This window comes from Megalops cyprinoides, chromosome 3, assembly GCF_013368585.1.
Source record: "Megalops cyprinoides isolate fMegCyp1 chromosome 3, fMegCyp1.pri, whole genome shotgun sequence".
Taxonomy (NCBI): domain Eukaryota; kingdom Metazoa; phylum Chordata; class Actinopteri; order Elopiformes; family Megalopidae; genus Megalops; species Megalops cyprinoides.
The window spans coordinates 9076739-9096617 of record NC_050585.1 but is presented as its reverse complement, the minus strand read 5'-3'; the positions used below and the strand labels follow the sequence as shown (position 1 = coordinate 9096617).

Genomic DNA, 19879 nt, shown 5'->3' with positions numbered 1-19879 from the left:
CCTGGTATATGCTGCCCGTTTGATGTGTGATAAATGCAGGCTGGCACTCAGACAGAGTACGCGGTTCTCTGCGCCGGTGCGCCCACAGGAGCCGGCCTGAGACTCTCGAGGAAGAGGCACACGGTGCGGGTGTGGAAGTCCCAGTCTGACTACCCCAGCACTACCCAGGCTGACTGGCAGTGGCGCTGGCACCGATACATAAAACACAGAGACCTCCGGCTTTCAAAGACATCCTCTCGCTTTTTCCTCCATTCATATTCCTGACAGAGATCAAAGCTTCTGTTATTGCCTATGCGCTGCTGTGCTGTTCGCCGAGCTGCTCGCGCAGACAGCAAAAAGAGGAGAAAAGAGGGAGAATTTACCTGTGCAGCAATAAGGTTATGTAACACTTCCCGGGGAGGGAGGGTGACGGTGAAAGATAAATACCTGAAGTGACAAAACTAGCCAATCAGAGCGGCGCTGACTACAGGTTATGTAGTAAAGCGTGGTGACATATTACCATATTTGCTTTAACATATGTGTGAAAGTGAACAAACACCAAGATGGGGGCAGAAACAATCACAACCATGCATACGTACACACACACACACGCACACACACACGTTCATTTTATTATTCACTGTGCAATAACAGAGCAAGCAGGAGACTCATTAAACATGATATCATCTCACTTACACATCTCTGTGACCTCACCTAACGGCTCCCCCTCATGAACGACTGATGAGGGCTGATGTAAAAAGGCCTCTTTCTCTGCCACAGTCAGAACAGAGCAGGAAAAAGACACGGGTGGAACGGCTGGCGCAGCTGCAGCTTCGGTACGCCACACTCCTCTACCTGCCTCCTGCTTTACGTTCCGACGAGCTTTTGCTTTCTTTTTGGTCGGCTTTAAGAGCCAACCGCGTTCGGTGGGGGAGAGCTACCAGTCGCCAAAAGCTCGCCCTTGTCAGAAGAAGCGAACCTCAGCGTGCGAATCCCACCAGGGGCCCGAAGCCTCGATATCCCCCCCCCCCCCCCCCGCGGCCCGTCAAGCGGAGCCCGCCCAGCGACAGGACAGTGACAGACAGGCTCACTCGAGAGGATCCGGCGCAGCGTTCGACACAATTAGCGCTGCGCCGGCCCGCAGCCGCCGCGACGCGGCTGAGATCTCCGCCGTGATTGGCAGGCTGTCAGCGTGCGGGCGAGACTGGGAGAGGGGCGATAATAACCGCAACAATGGAGTAAACGGCGGAAACAATGGGCGTGAGCGCTGGGGTGGCGGCGCCCCGCCCGGGCCCGCGTGTGTAAATATGAGCATAAATAAAGAGAGGGCAGGGAGAAACGTGCGAGCGTTTGTACCCAGACGGCGGGAACAAAAGGAGGTGTGGAGGGAGACGATGGGGAAGGGGGGGGGGGGGCGGGGGGGGGGGTGGCGGGAGGAGGAGGACGGCGCGCGGAGCACGTTTGCCCCCGTGCCGAGCGCTACCCTTCCCGCCGGCATGTTTGGCCGGACAGTCTGGCCGGCCCACCACCCTCTGTGGACGGCCCGATGCTCGGCGCACGCAGAGGACGAATGGTCGGCCGCTAAACTGAGAGCGCCACACAAATCATCCCTCTATGGTCCCGGGGAACCTGCCGGGCTCGTCCCACGTCCGGCCGCCCGCACTCCGCTGAACGAAAGATTGTCGAGACGTGGTACCGAGACCAGCCCCAGCTCCCCAGCCCCCCAGCTCCCAGTGGGAACGGATGGATCCCGCACGGGATGGATGGGGCTGGGGGGGAGGGGGGGGGAGGTAAATGAAAGCACCAGTGATATTTGGGATGCGGTGCGAAAACACCTGTGGCAGCTGTGCCCAGCGGGGGTGACGCAGGGGAGGGGGGGGGCAAGTTAATAATGCATGTGGCAATCACGGCCCGGCTAGGCCATTACCCGCCTGGAAAGGGGGGTGCAGGGCGGGTCACGTGCCCCGGAAAGCAGCTGGTTATTACCACTCTTTTATTATTCATCAAAACCATTTCCACATCAAGTGGCTGATCCACTGCCGGCTGACGCCCGCGCGCAGCCGGGGGGCGCCCTCCCGCCAATCAGCCTGGGCCTTACGCCGTCGCCCAATCAGCTGCGGTGGGGGCGGGCCCACCAGGCCTATCGCCAGGTAGAAAGCTCGGCTGGGGCACCCGCACGGGGCCACGATCGGAGCGTGCGGGTCAGCCGTCAAGATTCAAAGCAAAAGTCAAATTCAGCGCAGAACTCAACTGACCTGCGGCAGCCGGGCTGACTGACAGGTGATCAGCCAACCGTAGCCTAGGAAACCCGATGCTCCTCCACACGGCTGTGCGAGCCATTTTCTGGAAGCTACGCTCATCTGAAATCAACAAATCTAGGCAGGTGAAGCGCTAATAGGTGGTGTAAAAAATTGCTTGTGGGTTATATGAAATGAATGCCTTTAATTTCCTGAGCCTAAATAAATAAATGTTTGAAATGACAGGCGCTCCCATTCCTGGTGTCACTCGGAAGCTATGGACAGATGATAGTTCCTGGCTGTGCCCGGGACTGTACATCAGCAAATGAATGGCACATTCGGTATGATATAATGAATCACAACATGAGGAGGTATGAGACCTCATTAGAAGCTGTACTTGTTATGGCAAGCATTACACGCCATGAGAGCCAGGGATTCATTCCTAAGACTGACGGGGTTCCTTTTGGCGTGCTGTCAACAGGCACAAGGAGTGGTCCTACACCTGCACTGTGTCATACTCTGGAGGCAGCTTTAACCCGGCTGATATCACCGGACAAGGAAAGCCACACACAAGTGCTTCATATTCCCCACCAACATCACTACTACTGATAACACTGCCACTACTACTGATATTACCAATAATAATATCTTTATTTGTGTAGAACCTTTCCAGCAGTACAACACAAAGTGCTTCAAATAAATAAGATAAATATATGAAAACAATATTAAAACATATGCATGTCTGGTGACTTTAACCTTCTTCGTGTACAAGAGGCAATGATGTGAATGTTTTTTTCCTGGACCTAAAGCGCAACACTATTACATTCCTCCTGCATTACTTTGAGACAATCATGAGCACTTGTTCCCCGCGCACTGGGCTGTTAGCGGTCTCTGGCTGCCAACGACAGCCGTGAATCGTAAATGTGTCAAGCAGGATGCAAAAAGCACGTGTTAAGAAGGAAAACGGGTCTCCGATGAGGCACTGTTAGGCCAACTCAGAAGGTGCACAGTCTGGATGATTCCACTGGTGGCTCCAAGAGGTAACAGCTGTATTTCTCCAATGGCAAGATGGCGCTCTATGGCTCTCCTGTCAGCTTGGGGGGAAGGGGGGTGCTGAAGGGGGGCGACCCGTTCCCTGAGACGTCCTGCTCGATCCAAGACACCGCAGTTACGTGGATGGTTTCAAACCATCTGTGTTTTTTTCTGCCACTGTGTCAAAAAAAATACCTTTCTACAGATCATGTGCAATGCCTCCTGCTTTGAGACACTCTCTGTTGAGACTCAAAAGGGGAACAGTGAGCAGATGAGGCACAAACCCACAGTGGAGGAGGAGGAGGAGGAGTAGCGTCGCGAACCATCCCCAAACCATAAACCTCGCTCCCAGGCAAGGACGCGGAGCTGCAATTAAACATGGAGGGACCAGGGGCGCCTCTCCCGCGCACAGCCACGACACAGCTGGGTTGCATAACGGTGTCCCTCCGCCGTCTTCCCCGTCACCCAGCCCAAATCCCAACTACTAAAATTGATTTTCCCTTAGACGAGACGGGGAGATTAGGTGCGTTAAGGGGGGAAAAAAAGGCCTTGTGTTGTGTTTGTTGTGGCCATATGTTATTACTTTGATCTTTAATGGTTCCCACAGGGCTGGCACTTCATGTTGAATGCACCGTGCTTGAAAATGTACAGCTTCCCAGGCTGACCCGAGCCTTCTCCCGCCAGCAATTAGCTACCAAGCGGCAAGGCTTGTAAAACATCGAAAGGCAGAGCGGCTAGTCGTACAATGTGTGCACACCATTATGAGGAGAGCAATTTGGGAGAAGTACTTTAAACTTTAAATAACTTTAAATATCATGCTGATTTTTCACATTGCTAAGCGACTGGAAGACCCTATGCAATTTTCAGTACCAGAATAAGGACTTTATGTAATGCAAGTGACATTCAAGTCTACAAACTTGGAAATGAGGATTATTTGTAATTTTTTATTACATTTGTCCAAGTGTGTGTGTGTGTGTGTGTGTGCGCGTGTCTGTCCAAGCACAGGCATGTGCGTTGATGTGTCTGTATTTGTGTGTGCCTGTATGGTGTGTCTGTGTGTGTTTGTGTGCATGCGTGCATGAGTATATGGCTGTATATGTGCACATGTGTGCGTATTTGTGCCTGTGTGACTGTGTGTGCACATGTCTGTATGAGTGTGTGTGTGTGCAAGCATTTGTGTCTGTGGGTGCATATCTGTTTCAGTGTGTGTGCGCCTGTATGAGTGTGTGTGCGCGAATGTGCGTGTGTGAGAGAGATAGCCTGCGTTCTGTTTGTTCTTCTAAGCACGCATGGCAGTCCCAGGCAGAGCTTAACCTGAGCAAAGCCAGCATTAGGGGCAGCAGGAATTCTGATATGATGCCTGCACCGTACACTCCCCACCGTGTTCATCCTGGGTTTCAGTTTCTAAGAGCAGTCTGCTGGGTCACAAATAGAGGAGCTCTCTGTATCAGAAGGTCAAGAGGTTGCGTAACTCCCAATATGATGACAATTCAGAGCTGGTCTTTTCATTTCCTGAAGGGAGCCTTTTCCCCCCGCAGCAGCCAGGCTCGGCTGTTTGCTTATTTTCTTTTAAATAAATCTATCTCTGCTTTTAATAGAAGACTAGGAGAGGAGAGGAAACGAGAGGGTGGGGAGACAATAACATGGGCTACCAAGGTGCTCACGCGCGCACACACGCACGCACACACGCACACACACAAACACACACACGCACACACGCACACACACACACAAACAATCTCATGCACACTCACACACACAGAAATAATCTCACGCACACTCACACATACACATACACATACACAGGCACACGCATACACAATCTCACGCACACTGACACACACACAAATAAACACACTTGAACACGAAACGAACACACGAAACGAACACACGGAACACACACACATACACACACACGCAATCTCACGCACACTCACACACACACATACACACATACACACAAATACAAGAACAAATACAATCACAAGTGCATGTGAGCATGTGCACACACAAAGCTATGAGCATGTACATGCATGCACACATACACAGACACTCGCAGACACACACTCACATTCCAGTCCACTACTGCCACTTTGTGCTTTGATGTTTCTCACGCAGACCATGGCTGGCCGACTGCTGGGTTTTTTTTTTTTTATCATTTATCAGTAAATAGTGAGGTGAGAGCTGTGGATGTGGAAGTGCTCTCCTCCCCTCCCTCTATCCCCCCGGTCAGACCCCTGTGAATGGCTCGCGTGCGGATCCGGCGGTGGCGCACTGTGCCCGCTTATCCAGCCATCTGCTCTGCTTAAGTCTGACACAAACGGCAATAAAAGGCCGACCGCGGAACTTTGCGGCAGAATAAAACACCTCCTTCCCCGCCTCTTCAACGCCCCTGCACCTGCAGCGGGCGAAGCGAAAGGTCAACCATTCCGGAGCGCTCGGCGCTTAAAAGGACGGGGCGAGACAGGGAGATTAGGCCTGCCCACTCCTGCGGCCCCCCCCACCCCCACCCTCCCGCACGTCAGCGGGCAGGCGGGGCACAGATGCAGCGTTCGGACCCTGGCCCTGCTTCACCTACACGTGCCACGGCGCCATGGCGGCGGGATCCGGCTGCAGCCGCCGCTGTCTTTGTCATCATCGTGAGGTCCGGAAGGACAGCCCCCTCTCGAGGGGAGGGGGGCGGGAGGAAGCGATCAGATATGATATTTAAATGACATTCCAGCTAAATGCGAATATCAGGTTAATAACGGAAAAAAAAATACCACCGAGGTATTCAAAGCCGACACAGACAGTAGCGGAAGCCCTCTCCGCAGATGCCGGGAAAAAGCCGAGGTATATCTAATTACATTTGCTCAGGGATCTTGTCAGTTGAATGTTACCTTGGTGCGCGCGAGTAAATTACCACCGTTCCCTCTCAAGGGCCAAGCGCTGCTGCAACCCACCAAGCTCTGCAGAACGCCGCCAGCAAGACAGAACCTTCAGAGACCCCACGCTACACACACAATCACTGACCAAGACATTAATGCCATAATTCTTAATTAAGCATGCACACATCGTCATGGGAATACGAATACAGTTCTGCTCAGCAGTTAACACCAATAAATTACCATACATTCTGAGGGGTCTTTTGGTTTGTTTGTTTGCTTTTGGTTTCCTTTTGATTTTTTTTTTTCTGAATCCCTTTACTGGTGTAAAGAATACAGTGCAATAGCACTTAATTCTGCGCCTGTTTTAGACTGAGGAGAAAAAAAACAGAACTGTCGGAAGTGTATGAAGCTTGTTACTCCATCTTCAGAGAAGGTGCTTAAAAAGCTCTCAGACTGTTTGTTCAAAGGTGTCACAGCGGCACTTGGGGGAGCGTGTGTGGTTTTTTTTTTTTTCCCCACCTTCTGTGGACGCCGTCCAGCGCGATTGACGCTCGGTGAAAACTCCACATCCAGGAATGATAATGAGGGGATCTGAGGGGAGGGAAGCGGACCTGCGTTGGAAGACTTCGTCTGGAGCGGTCTCTAATTGCTGGAAGTGGAGCCTTGGACCGCAGGGCCGCTCTTTTAAAGCCAGCGGACTGTTTCGGTGCTGGCTGGGAGCTGCCAAAAAAAAAAAATCAGGCTCCTCTCCGCTCCTCCGGAGCTGCAGCCTCCCTCCCTCCAGCTGACAGCCTCCGCTCAAAATAGTCGCCTGTAATTGTGGAGAGCGGCCCTTTGGGTGACGTCACCGGCGGGTGTTCCTCCGAGAGCGGCGGCCATGTTAACTCCCTCCGCCCGGCCGGCTTGTGCGTAGGAACAATCTTCAGTCGTTCACGACGAGACACGACAGGGACGTGTGTAAGGTGGTGGGTTCCCCTCGTCCAACGGGAGCGCGGGTATCGGTTTGTTGGGAACGCGATGGCAGCTTAGTCAGCTAACATTTGTCAAGCAAGACAGCTACAAAAGTCTGACAATGAAGGAGTGAGTTTTCAATTTTTGCTGTGTTTTGTATAACCTCACGACCACAGTCTTGAGAGATAACAGGGCCACCGATCGGTCTTTGTAACTGTGAAAATGTCATTTTTCACAAAGCGATATTCTATACATTGGATCCAGTTTGCAGATCTTATTAAAATGGCATGACATACTATAGTGAAAGGAACAGGCTGTGTAAAGCACATTTTATCTGCCAAAAGGATGGTGGTACTGGTGATATGGAGGTTTATGCTATACATGAGCTTAGGAGCAGTATATGTATGGTAATGTACATGAAGGATTATCTAGTTTGCGCTACAGACACAAACTCATGTACAAACAGACACACACAGACACACCAATTGTACACATTTTCACAGACAGACAGAAAGAGACAGACAGGCACACACACATACACGCACACATTCACATAAAAAAACAGACACACACAAACGCACATACAGACGCATACAGACACACACAGGTGTGCACACACAGACACACATGCATACAGACACACACACACACACACAGGCACAGACAGGCAGGCAGGCAGGCACAGACAGGGCTTGGCAGCGCAGAGCGGGGCGCTGTGGCCCGGACGGTGCAGCCGACAGAGCCGAGGCTCGTCCCTGGGCTGGCGATCCAGGTAAGCAGATTACAGGCACACAATGCAGCCTTCTGTTCCCCGGCCAAGAACAAACCCGTCCTATTCAGCTTTTAAAAACCGGCTCCGTACAAAAAGCCTGCTTCTGAGCGCCGACCCGAACACAAAGCCAAGAATTCCATGTTCTCACCAACACCTGTGCTTAGTTCCCAGCTCCTATTCAGATCACTGTGCTCTCCCCTGCTGTTATTCCAATCAAAACAAGGCTACACTATATATAATGCATGGATACGTACCGCATATTTATACACACACACACACATGTATATTCATATATGTACATATACACATAGACACACACGAGTATATAATTCATGCTATGACACAAGCCTCTACATTTTACAGCACACAGACCTGACCCAGGGTTACAGGTGCTTGCATCATTCTAAGACACATTGCTATGTAGCCCGTAACAGTAACAATTTTTTTTGCACCGCGGAAAGGTTTTGTTTTCCTCTTTTTTATCATGATGTACTTCTTTTGGATGCTGTATCTACTTCTTTAAAAGGCATATATTAACATTACAGGCATCAACAATCTGTTTCATGTGGTTTCATCATTCCCTTTACCACTATTATTAGCAATGAAAGTTTCTTTTTTCATAAATTGGTCCAGAATTTCATTTTAGAAAAGGTTGGAATATCACTGCTTTGTTCTGACCAGAAATGCTGGAACCCACAGGAATGCATTTAACATATTATAATCAGCCAACACAGAAACGCTAGTGTTATATCGGCAGTCTGCATCAGTCTGTAACATACATCTTTGTTCAGACGGTGCCTGTCTCTTAGGATGGAGTGCTGAAACTGGTATGCATTTAATGTTTTGGATGGAAGGTTAAAAATCAAGAAATGTAAATAATATAAACTCCTACATTTCACTCAGACGTAGCTGTAGATTCGACTGGATATTATATATTTAAAAACAACAGCGGAGCTGGATGATCTTGAGCAAATCAGTCTTCAGCCCTGACGAGGCAACATGGTCCTGCTTATTACAGCGAAACTGGATATGGTTACTGAGAAGTCGTCGCTGTTGTTCTGAAGCTTACACTGAGAGGTTATCAGGGAGGTTACATACAGTACCTGCGTATTAAGTCAAACCTGAAAAATGTTTGAAATATGCCTTGTAGCTCACTAAGCCACACGAATCTGAAAAAATGATATATATATATAAATGTTCTGATTTTCACTTGCTCACAGGTTTTTTTTGTTGACTAGCTTTATTTCTATGTTAATAAGCCCTGGTCGGGTCTGTCTCTGTGGTTCCTTGGGTAAATTGCATTCCAGGGGGTGGTTAGTGCCCGCTGGCTTCTCCTCGGACCGCATTCGCACACCAGGATACGAAATAACCTTGTTACGGTTCATACGTTGCATATTGCTGCCGTAGCTCAATGGACTGCAAGGGCCTGATATCTGCCATATTCTGTCAGCTGAATTGAGATGCCAGAGCTAAACTTTGTTACGGGGGCTACGACACGCGCTTTCTGCAAATGCAGGCCCTTTTTTCTGTTGTGTTGTCCACAAGATCGACTGTGAGCACATCTCCTTTCACACAGCTGAAAAGAAGAGGACAGAGGAGAGGGAGCCGCGTTTAAAGTGTGTGTGGGGAGCGGGGGGAGCTGAAGAGCAGAGGGCGGCGGGGGGGGTGGGGTTAGGAGAGAGTCTGTGGTTCGAACAATGCCCCCACCCCCCTCCACTGCCGCCGTGAACTTCAGGCTGCTCGGCGAGAGACGCGGCTTTAACCCACAATGCACGGGGGCGCGGGGAATGATGGGTTTCGGAGAGCTCAATTTCAAACACAATCGCCCTTATTTTATTCCCTGAAATGCCAAGGAGACGGCGCACGCAGTCGGCCTTTTGTGCGGTGCTCCGGAGCGCGCCGAGCGTCCTCCGACAGGCAGGGGGAGGATAAAGGGAATGTCTTTTAGCAGCCGCGTCTTCGGTCACCTCAGGGAAGGGGAGGTGGGGGGGGTGGGGGCAGCACCGAATACACCAAGCAACAGAGAGGATCGACAAGGCTCAGTTCCTCTCGCATGCTGGGGCCCACCTTCGTCAGGCCATCAAACAAATTACTATGATCAGGAGAGGAGAGGGGAGTGGTGGACTTTTGTCTTTAAAGTCCGTGCTTGTCCACGTGAAACACCCGCGACGGGACGGGAAGGGTCCGTCCGTTTACCTCAGTGCAATCCGGGAGCCGTTTCTGCGACATTCTCCTTCCCCCTCTCTTTTTTCAAACGCCTCTCTGCTTCCCCTGCCGCACAATGCGGACACCTTGCCAGTCAATTCACACAATTGCTGGCGGGCTATTGCAACCCCAAGGACCCTGTTTAACTGCCAGAGAGACGGCGGAAAAAAGAAACAAAATAACAAAACAATAGGATGGTCGCACTCGCAAAATGCTGGGGGGGGTGCGTCTGCGAGCGGTGGTGCGACTGCAGCGGGCTGATACCGCCGCGCCGTGCTCAATGAAAGCGCGCTCGGCGCCCTCGATAAAAGGACTCGTCCTTGCATTCGCCGCCTGGGCTGCTGTTTACCGCCTATACTCTTAATTACAGAGACAGCTCCATTGCTGACCTTGGTGCACTGCGCTGCAATCACAAAGACAGCAGAATAATAATTGTGGCTTGCCAGCGCGGAGCCGCACCTGCAGGGCTACGAGCGAAAGGAGGGGAGAGCGCGGGGGAAGAGGAAACCTTCGGCCTCAACCTGACCCCGCTCGGTTTCCTCGAAATCTAATCGCCATTTCCACGGATACGGACGCGGGCGCTCCGAGGGAGGGGACCTGGACGGCGCTCGCTTGCACGGCGGTCCCGGCGCCAGCAGAGGGGACTGCTGCAGCCGCCGAGGCTCAGAGCACCGCAGGGGGCAGCGGGTTTGAAACCATGAGCAGGACTCGTGAGTGTGACGCCACCCGCTCTCACTAAGGAGCCCTTCTTCTGTCATCTTAAAAAAAAGTCAGAAGTTTGATTGGGCGTGCACATTTGACTTGGGGCATGCTTGAACGCATAATAGGCCTGACAACTCTGACATGTGTAATTAACACAAAATTATATCCAACAATGTGGATCTACAGGACCAGAAAAAAAAAAAAAACGCCTTGTGTAAAACCCCCTAAAAGGAGACGTGAGAAATTCAGTTTATCATGAATACTCAAATGGAAACCCTGCCAACAGCTGTGAGCTGGACTAGTTCAGAGATGGGTGGGGGGTGGGTCCTATGCGAGGGGGCAGGGGAAGTGTCAATCATGAACAGCCATGCAATGAGACTGCAGGGGGTGGAGCCTGGTAGGTGCATGTGGTACAGCTCCAAGGAAAAGGGTTTGTAACCCAAAGGGTTTGTAACCGAAAGGTTGCAGGCTCGATTTTCCAGTGGGGCACTGCTGTGGCACCCTTGGGCAAAGTACTTAACCCGAAAGTAAAAATGTACCTGTACAAATGGATGTAAATGCATGTTAAATCTAAAGACAGCAATGCAAGTGACATTTCTGGATAAGACTAATGCAACTCTAATGTAAACAATGAGTGCAACAGTTAGACACTGAGATGTATCATGTCCTGCTCCTAACCCTCTTTTGCTGTAAAACACATGCTACTGTGTAGCATTTAATTACTCTGCAGAGAAACTAACCAGTACAGATGGATTCATACACATATTATTCAGGGCATCATTGCTTGCTTCACCCAGCCACAAGACACCTCGGGTTTTTACACAAATATTTCCCTCTCAAACAAGGAGCTTTCAGTAACAAGACGCAACATGAATCAGTGTGCCCCGCCAGGCCAAAAACATTCGCTATGAGGCAGTCCCTGGAGAGTGGGCGAAAACCCAACCACATGAAAAAACACAACACAGGAACTGTAAATTTCAGAAAATGTAAATAAATTTAACAGAAATATAAGTTCTATGTAGGCCATAGTCTATAGGTTAACTTGCACAGACATGTTGGGCAACTTATGTGGTTGTCTACGGTTGTCTAAAAATTGTCCAAGGAAGTTAGAGGAATGTCTCTGATGTGTCAGTCTCTGTGACCTTGAGGTTTGACCTTCTGTGGAACAGTGAGGAGAGGTTTTGTTATCTAATTTATGTATAATCTTTGCACAATCTACCAAGCGTTACACTGGAAACTGAGAAACCAATCTGGACCCACTGTGAACTCTGACACCGTGACCCACAAATCCACGGGGTTTGAGGGGAACGGCAAAGGCAACGCATGCGTCATGTGTCATCCAACTCCAAGGGCTGCCTGCCGAGCTGGACATTTGAAAACAGAAAAGTAAGCCGTGAAGAACATCTGTGACCTTGACCTTTGACCCCGTGACCTGACAACAGATACGGTTCCAGGGAAAAGGGAGGACAGCGTTTGCGCCAGGGTTAATCATAACCCACACGTAGCTGAGAGGTGGGAGCGGAACCACAGAGGGGTGATGCGAAAACACAACGCCCCTTTCGACAGCAGGGCAGAAAAATGGCGGCTCTGGCGGGGGGGTGATCGGGGCGGCGGGGGAGGGGGGCTCATTTGTCTGCTGTTGGTAAAGGTTAGCCACTCCACTGGAGTGATTTGTACAGAGCCCGCGCTGCAGCACTGTGTCTTTGGAAAGTCCTCTGCTTACAGAGAAGCCTCCCCCTAATCCCAGATAAAGAGGCGATAAGAGAGAGAGATAAGGAGAGCGCTTCTCCGGGCCCTTATCTCCGCTGCTATCGCACGGCACACAGCTCGCCCGCGCCGTAAACCTTTCGCGCTGAAAGGGAAGGCGTCCCGCCAGATTGCCATCGCCTCTCCGGGAGGAAGGCGAGAGGAATTTCGCCCAATTTCATGCGCTTGTTTCAAGCCCTGTCCCTGTCGCCGCCACCCCCCCCCCCCCCACCCCCCAACGCCCCATCCAATCAATCTTTGAGGCGGTTCTCCGTGCTGTCCCCAACCGCCCAATGTCCGTACAATGAGTGCACATGTCTCAATGACACACCGATGTACGTACAACACAAAGAGGCACAGATTGCGGTCGGAACGCGGTGTCCAGATAACACCAGCCGCAGGAAGAGCCCATCCAGTCAATGAAGGGCCTAAACTGACCGAAAAGAGTGAGGTTCCACTTTCACACAAAACCAGCTTTCTCTTTACGAAGGCAAGTCACTAATGCCAAGCTCAGTACTAAAAACACCACATTGGTTTTATTATGGTTATGTTATGAACAACCTAAAACGGAATGTAAAACTATGTGTAACTGTTCATCAAGCCTGGCCGTTATCCAGATGTTTGAACTACACTAGGAAAGCAAGACCTAAAACGGACGAACACAAAGAGAACACCTACAAACACCAACACAAGGTGTACTTACCTCTATGCCTGTTAGTCGTTTTATCAAACATAAGCATGGCATCTTCTACCTGCAAGACACAAGAGGGACAGAGTGGTTAGTCGTGTGCTCTGGCAAGGAAATGCAAACACAGTTGAGCGTGCACAAGAAACCGTGCTGTGGCTACTGAAAGTACACAGAGAGCGTTTAGAGAAGTACTGAAGCAGGAGATTGGTCGGTTTGTACCCCAGAGTGGCAATATGACTGTAAAACTCTACTTCTCCAAGCCCGCAAAAATCTGCCAGACCCAACCACAGGCCTGCCTGCTTCCTCTAATGCTGACTATCCACAAAGCCTCCTCACACCACTCATGACAAGAAACAACACAGAGGGACACCTGAAGCCTCATGTTTGTGCTCTTGAAGGAGGCACTTTGACCTGAATCGCAGAGGCAAAAATCTCACGGGTATGAAACGGTTAACACGTAAAACGGAAGCTGTGCGAGTCACCCTGGATAGCAGCTGATGCTATGAAATTAAAATGGTGATGTAATCACGCTGGCTTTGCTAATGCTTGCTGAGGTTTGACGAGACAGCCTCAAAGACGGAGGCAAGCGGTGAGTGCGTCTCCACAGCCGCGCTATCAACAGGAGACTAGCCTCAAATAGTTGATACGCGCTGCCCTTTAAAGGAAGGGGTGCTTTTCAGAACAGATTTGGTTGCCCTCCTTCTGGTCTGAGTTTGTCCCAAGGAGAACAATAGGGGGGAAGAAAGCCAGACAGGATAACCGAGGGCGAAACGAGGCAAGGCATTTAAATGTCGCCTGTACTGTACACGTTCCCCAGTTACTGTCGCCAGGTAACCGGCTGGCCCCCGGAGCAGGCTGTGGCAGGTCTGTGCGGTCCGGTGGGGGCGGGCGGACGGCCACACTGCTGGAGAGGCTGGGCAGAGGGATGGGAAGCGACAGGAGCGCTGTCTGGCTCGTATGCACCTGTCTGTCTGAATAAAACGGCCGCCGTGCGCTGTCACCCGCCCCGGCGCGCGCGGGGGGCCCTGGCGTGCTGGAACGCCACCTCTCCGCCGCCACCTGTCACCGTGTCACAAAGCAATATTATCAATATGCCGCAGCGAGGGGACGTGCTCCCCGCCCGCGCTGGGGGGTGGGGGGGAACGCTCTCACAGTCAGCTGCGGCGAGGGAACGGTCCCCGCATGCTCATGCGAGCATCACAGCACGGTCACCCCTCCCTCCCGGTAACCTGGTCTATAGAACGCCCCCGCTCTTTCGGGCTCTGAATACCAGCATTCACCGGCAGCAGAATTTTGTCTCCACACCTCCATCAGATTGGAGGTCGAGCACCTCTTCATCGCACACAGAACTCGACACAAAGGTGAAAAGACTCAGGTGGGATCTCTCCCTCTATGGCTCCCTTTCTCTCCTCTCGGTGGAGAGAGAGCAAGACAGAGAGAGAGAGCGAGAGACAGAGAGAGTTCAAAGGATAATGGATGTCTTATCAGCATGTAAAGGGGATGGCGAATCCAGTGGAGAGGTTGGCCTTTTGTAATAAAAAGAAAGAGAGAGAAATCTCCTTCAGGGTAGCAAATGTGAGAGCGAAAGAGGTGGCCTCTTTGTGCCCGCTGAAAAAAGGAGGGACGGGTCCACTCTCGCAGCCGGTTGGAATGCGGCTCCTCGGTTCCTTAACTACAGTAGGGAGAAAAAAACAGGCCGCAACAAAGCTTGTCTTCATTAAACTACAATCTATATAAGTATACAAAAGGAACAGTGCACAGGCAATTGCTTAACTAACAATTACATGGCAGGTTTTGGCAGTCTCTCAATTAAATGCGGCTGCACTTGCCGATGACAAATTCTGTGCCAATTTAATTTCCCGTAGTCGTGGGAACTTAGTTGACAGTATGTTTTATTTCGGTTGAAAATATAATTGGAACTCTGGGAGGGATTTTTTTTGTCAACTGTAAAATGTATTACCTGAGGACAGGAAGGATTACAAGCGTTTGGAAACGCAGCCAGACGCACAAAGACTGTTCGGGGGCCGAGGAAAAGGAGAAAAAAAAAAAAGAAATGGAGAAAAGGCAATGGAACACTTGTTTAAATTTGCCCAGACTCAAGGGAGACTGTTTGCCTTGTTTCTGTCAGATCGCATGATGCTAAATGCTGTTTCCCGCGAAACCTTTACACCTGTAGCGTGCGCATCAAACAAATCTATACGTTTGAAAAAAATATCAAAAACACACACAGTGAGGAATTTAAATCAACCACTCTTTGAATTATTTATCAGATGACAAAAGCATCAATAAGCGCGATGACTCGCAGCGTTTTCTGGAGAGCGGCAGTGATAGTGGAGATTTAAGGGCCAGGGAAATGCGTTATGACAGCAGTTTAGATGAACTGCAATTCCGCATTATTTACATTCACCACACAAGTGAGGGTGTCAGGAGCGCCTTCCTGGCTCTGCCTGGGATCGGATACGGCTCCAAAAACGCTATGGAAGCCTGCAGGGGACAAACGGAAGGTGCTCTTGCCACAGATGTTCACACACACACACACACACACACACAGCGTTTGCCTTTATCCTCCCACTTCAAATGGCATGTACGGTGGCTCTGTGAGAAAATAAAAACTCAGGGAACGTGTCTGGTCGGAGGCAACAACAATTACAGCTGTGTAAACTCCATACCAGGGGCCCCTCTCTTCAGGTGTACTTCAGGCTAAAATTAGATGTACATGTTTAATGGCAATTGTAAGCAGAACTATGATTCATTTTCGTACAGACCACCCTCCAGGTGCCCTTTAAAGTGTGACATGCTTGAATAGGGTAGATGGAGATAAACCAACGATAAGAGAAAGCAAATCAAACTAAAAACTCCTCTTATAAGTAGCTGACTCATCCTCCATTGATCGATCACTTGATTATTTATGAGCAGCATGAAAGCACATCGCTGTGGCACTAAGGGCTGTATTTAGTCAACGCAAATGCAGTCAAATCTACAGTGCCAAACGGCTGTGGAACACATAGTTTTTAACTATGCACTTGCGATCCAAGTGTCCAGGGCTCATATAATATTACTACCGTGATGATAACAGTGTGTGCCCACAACACAGCACTGAATAAATCTTTATCTTTCCCAATCATCACCTCAGACCAGAATTCTGGTATTACAGGCACATTTTGCATGTGTGTTAAAAGCCTCTTCCACGTAGCTGGAAAAATCACCTTGTCGATATCATGACCATTAGCACATACACATCATCAGATTTCAAATTCGCAACTCTGCGAATGCGTATAAAAAATAAAAACCAAAGACTGCTTAACTTCGTCATCTGTTACAGCAGTCGGACATAAACTATGCTGTTCAAAATAGTTTTTATTTGTACTATATCATTTCTCATCGAGTTAAGCGCCAAATTTGTCATTTGCACTTACACATTTACATATTTGATATAAATGTACATTTGATTGTTCGAGTAAGAGTGAAAATTCAGTATGTCATGTTTTAAAAAGGTCTTGATAATGTTAATTGAACATTTATTCAAATAAATCCATGTTTTTCACATTTATAAATGTCTGTCATAGCTGTTTTTAAGTTACTTTAAAAGCACAGAAAGAGATGTTTATTTAGAATAAAAGCACTATTAACTGACAAGCCTATTTTTTGAGAAATGCCACAAACTTATGTCTTAAATAATTACTGTTTTTAGAAACTCAATGAGTTGACAAAATAGGTTAAAAGTAGTTAGCAGTTCAATATCCCGCTACCCATGTGAGTTATTCCGAAATCCTAATTTGCCATCTTACAAAAATAATGACAGACTACTTGATGGCGACAGAAGATTTTCAATCCCGTCACTCACTCGGACAGGTGGAAATTTCCTTCAGCAGGAAATTATGCAGCTTTTACTTCACTTTGTCTTTCCATTTCTATCCTTTGAAGATACTCTGAGTGAACAGAGAAGTACTGTAATATGTTATGAGGGCAAAGGAAGGAGCTGACCTGCCTAGGTTTGTGATGCCCTTTCTGAAGGTATTTTAATGTGAATCTGCTGGCTTACGGCAGAACATCCACACAGACGATCCCAGGGACACATAGCATGCACGCTTCATTGGTTTCATCACTAGTGTTTTAACAAGGGGCTGCTGGCTAGGCTTCTCTCCCAGGAATAAATGTAATAAATGCACATGGAGGGAAGAAAAAAAACAAACAAACAGAAGCAGGAAAAACAACATGATATCCCTCAAACAAACGATGCGCAATAACCGACCGGCGCTATTACGCCGCATCTTGAGGGTTCTGAACCGACCGAAAAAATCGAAAGCAGGAGTGAAACCGGCTGCTGGGGAGAGCTTACGCCTGATGCGATTATTGCACCACATGGCTGTCCTTGGCCGACCAATGGGACGTCCTTGAAGTGGCGCTGATGGGTGGGACGCCTCCGTCAGCGGGCATGGGACAAGCTGGCGAGGTCACGGGTGAAGATGCAGAGGTGAAAAACACGGACGACGGGGATTTTTACAGGAACGTTTTACTCATCGTAATCTGAGTTTACTTGTCGCTCTGCAGCACGGTCTTGCCTATTAATAAGGATTTGCAAGCTCCCCTCTACCGCGTTTCCAACGACATGAATCCAATATGACCACAGAGGGGCTTGCACACCGCCCGTTCTCGGTGACAGCTCCACGGCTAAAACAGCTCAATAAAACACAGAAATCCTTTCTGTGGACATCTTCTTGGGAAAACGCTCAAACCACTGCGTTGCCCATGGCTGAAGAGAGACAGGGTTAGAGTTCACGAACATGGACTGTGTTTTCAGCCCCTTTGCCTCAGGCAGTGGAGCCCGCCCCACAGAGATAACAGGCGGGGGGGGAGAGTGCGTGGTCAGCTGACACTTTTGCCGAGCAGCAGTTCACAACCTTTTTCTTCAGGGGTCGATAGCTGGTCATTTCGGTTATAACGGCATGGCCGGACAAAAAAAAAAAAATAGAAAAACGCCACCCTGCCTGCGCTCCGTTCATGCAGCAAATCGTCATTCGCAGCCTCGCAGCGGCGCCGCCGAGCACATGAAAGGGAAAAGCTGACCGCGAGATGATGGGAAAACCACACCTTCAATCTTCACCGAGGGCACGCGCTTAACTCCTGCCCCTGCTCCAGCTGGGACGCCTTAACACAAAGCACCATGGGAGTTATCCTGCAGTTAGGCTATGTGTGCAGGCAAACGGACGGACTGAAAACACAAAATTCATTGGGACATTCATTGACATGACTGGAATATACTCAATAAAACAACACATCACAACGACCTACACAGATTAACCCCATACTAATAATATACTAGAGCGCTTCATTGGCTCTGCTTAAAGTATATACTGTTTGGGGTACGTGTTCTGGTGAATGGGATGGAAGGGACAGCACAAAATCCCAACACGTGACGCTCACCACCTCCCATCAAGGTGCTTTCAATGCCAGCAGACACCCACCGAGTATAGCATTTCGCTGCAGTGCTTTTCAAAGAAGGCTTCTGTTGTGGAGAAAGAATGAGGGAGGAGGAAAGAATTGAAGCAAATGCCCCAGTTAACTTTCCCACAGAGATGGTATGGGGGCTTTATCGAGGCTCAAAAAAAAAAAAAAAACTGGGAGGCCACTTCAGCCCGATCTTGATAACAGCTCTCAAAGAGGCATCTGGTCCCCCAGTTAATGTTTCCCCTCCCGGAGTGAGAGCGCTCCTGGGTCCCAGACGGCTGTCGACAGGCCAGTCCCAGCTAACAGGCAGCGATTGTGGCTCATTGTCCCTCTCGCCTTTTCAGATGGACGACGCGCACCTGATCTTGTAACACAAGCCCGTGGCCGTTATTTACCCCGGTAAACAGAGAGCCTGGCTTTCCTCTTTTTTTTCCCCCCTCTCTAAACGGGAGTGCCCGCATTTAACGAGGCCGAGAAACACGGCAGACAACAAACCCGTTTCACATGCAGAAGAATGGGACGGCTATCAGATTCTCGCATTTACATACCGTCCTGAGGCAGGGCTTTCTCACACTGGGAACACAATGAGTGGGGCGAGAGAGGTATGCTCACGTGAGACACACTTGCTTTCTGAGAGCCACGGGGGTAGGATGCACGCACACACACATTTTACATTTCTGCTAAGCTGTACACCCAACATTTTTTACGAACTCTGAATTGGGAAAGAAAAGTTAAAACACTGTACTCCCAGTTCCCTGAATGACAGTATTAGCCACCGACACAGTAGCACCTAGCTAGCTTAGCATAGCTTTTTAATTAATCGTCATTAGCTACAAGTTGGAATTTTACAATATTATATACAAGGCTCTATTGTTCATAGCCAGCTTGCTTTAGGTGACTTACAGCTGGTGAATTTAAAAGTTCAAAGGCCACTGAATCTGACGTTTTAGCCTTCAATGGATTTCTTCTCAAAGTAGTCGCCAGGCAAATTATCACCAAGCCCACTGCTTTCTTTTCCTTTCATGAGGGGACTATTTACAGCGTTCTCAAGGCGATGTTGACAGAAGCAGAAGGCACTGTCAGCCATGTCACACTCCTGTGCGCGTCTGACTCGCAGCTCGAAGCCAGGATCTGATGCATGAGAATGACGGGAGGGCTTCCGTGGGAAACCGCACTCAGCTGCGTAACGTTCATCTCCACAGCACCTGCAGACAAGGGACTCCTGACAAAGCCATTCCACTTCTGTGCTGGG

The 19879-nt window shown here is 49.6% G+C and overlaps 1 protein-coding gene across 4 annotated transcripts in view; it reads right to left on the bottom strand.

Annotated features, from left to right (window-relative positions):
* LOC118774870 (RNA-binding protein Musashi homolog 2) overlaps window positions 1-19879 on the bottom strand; it is a 204228-nt gene that overhangs the window by 80297 nt on the left and 104052 nt on the right. For all 4 annotated transcript variants that reach the window (XM_036524427.1, XM_036524429.1, XM_036524430.1 and 1 more), the window contains exon 7: window positions 13195-13243. In XM_036524427.1, coding sequence (XP_036380320.1) covers window positions 13195-13243 — 49 coding nt within the window. The remainder of the gene's footprint in view (window positions 1-13194; window positions 13244-19879) is intronic.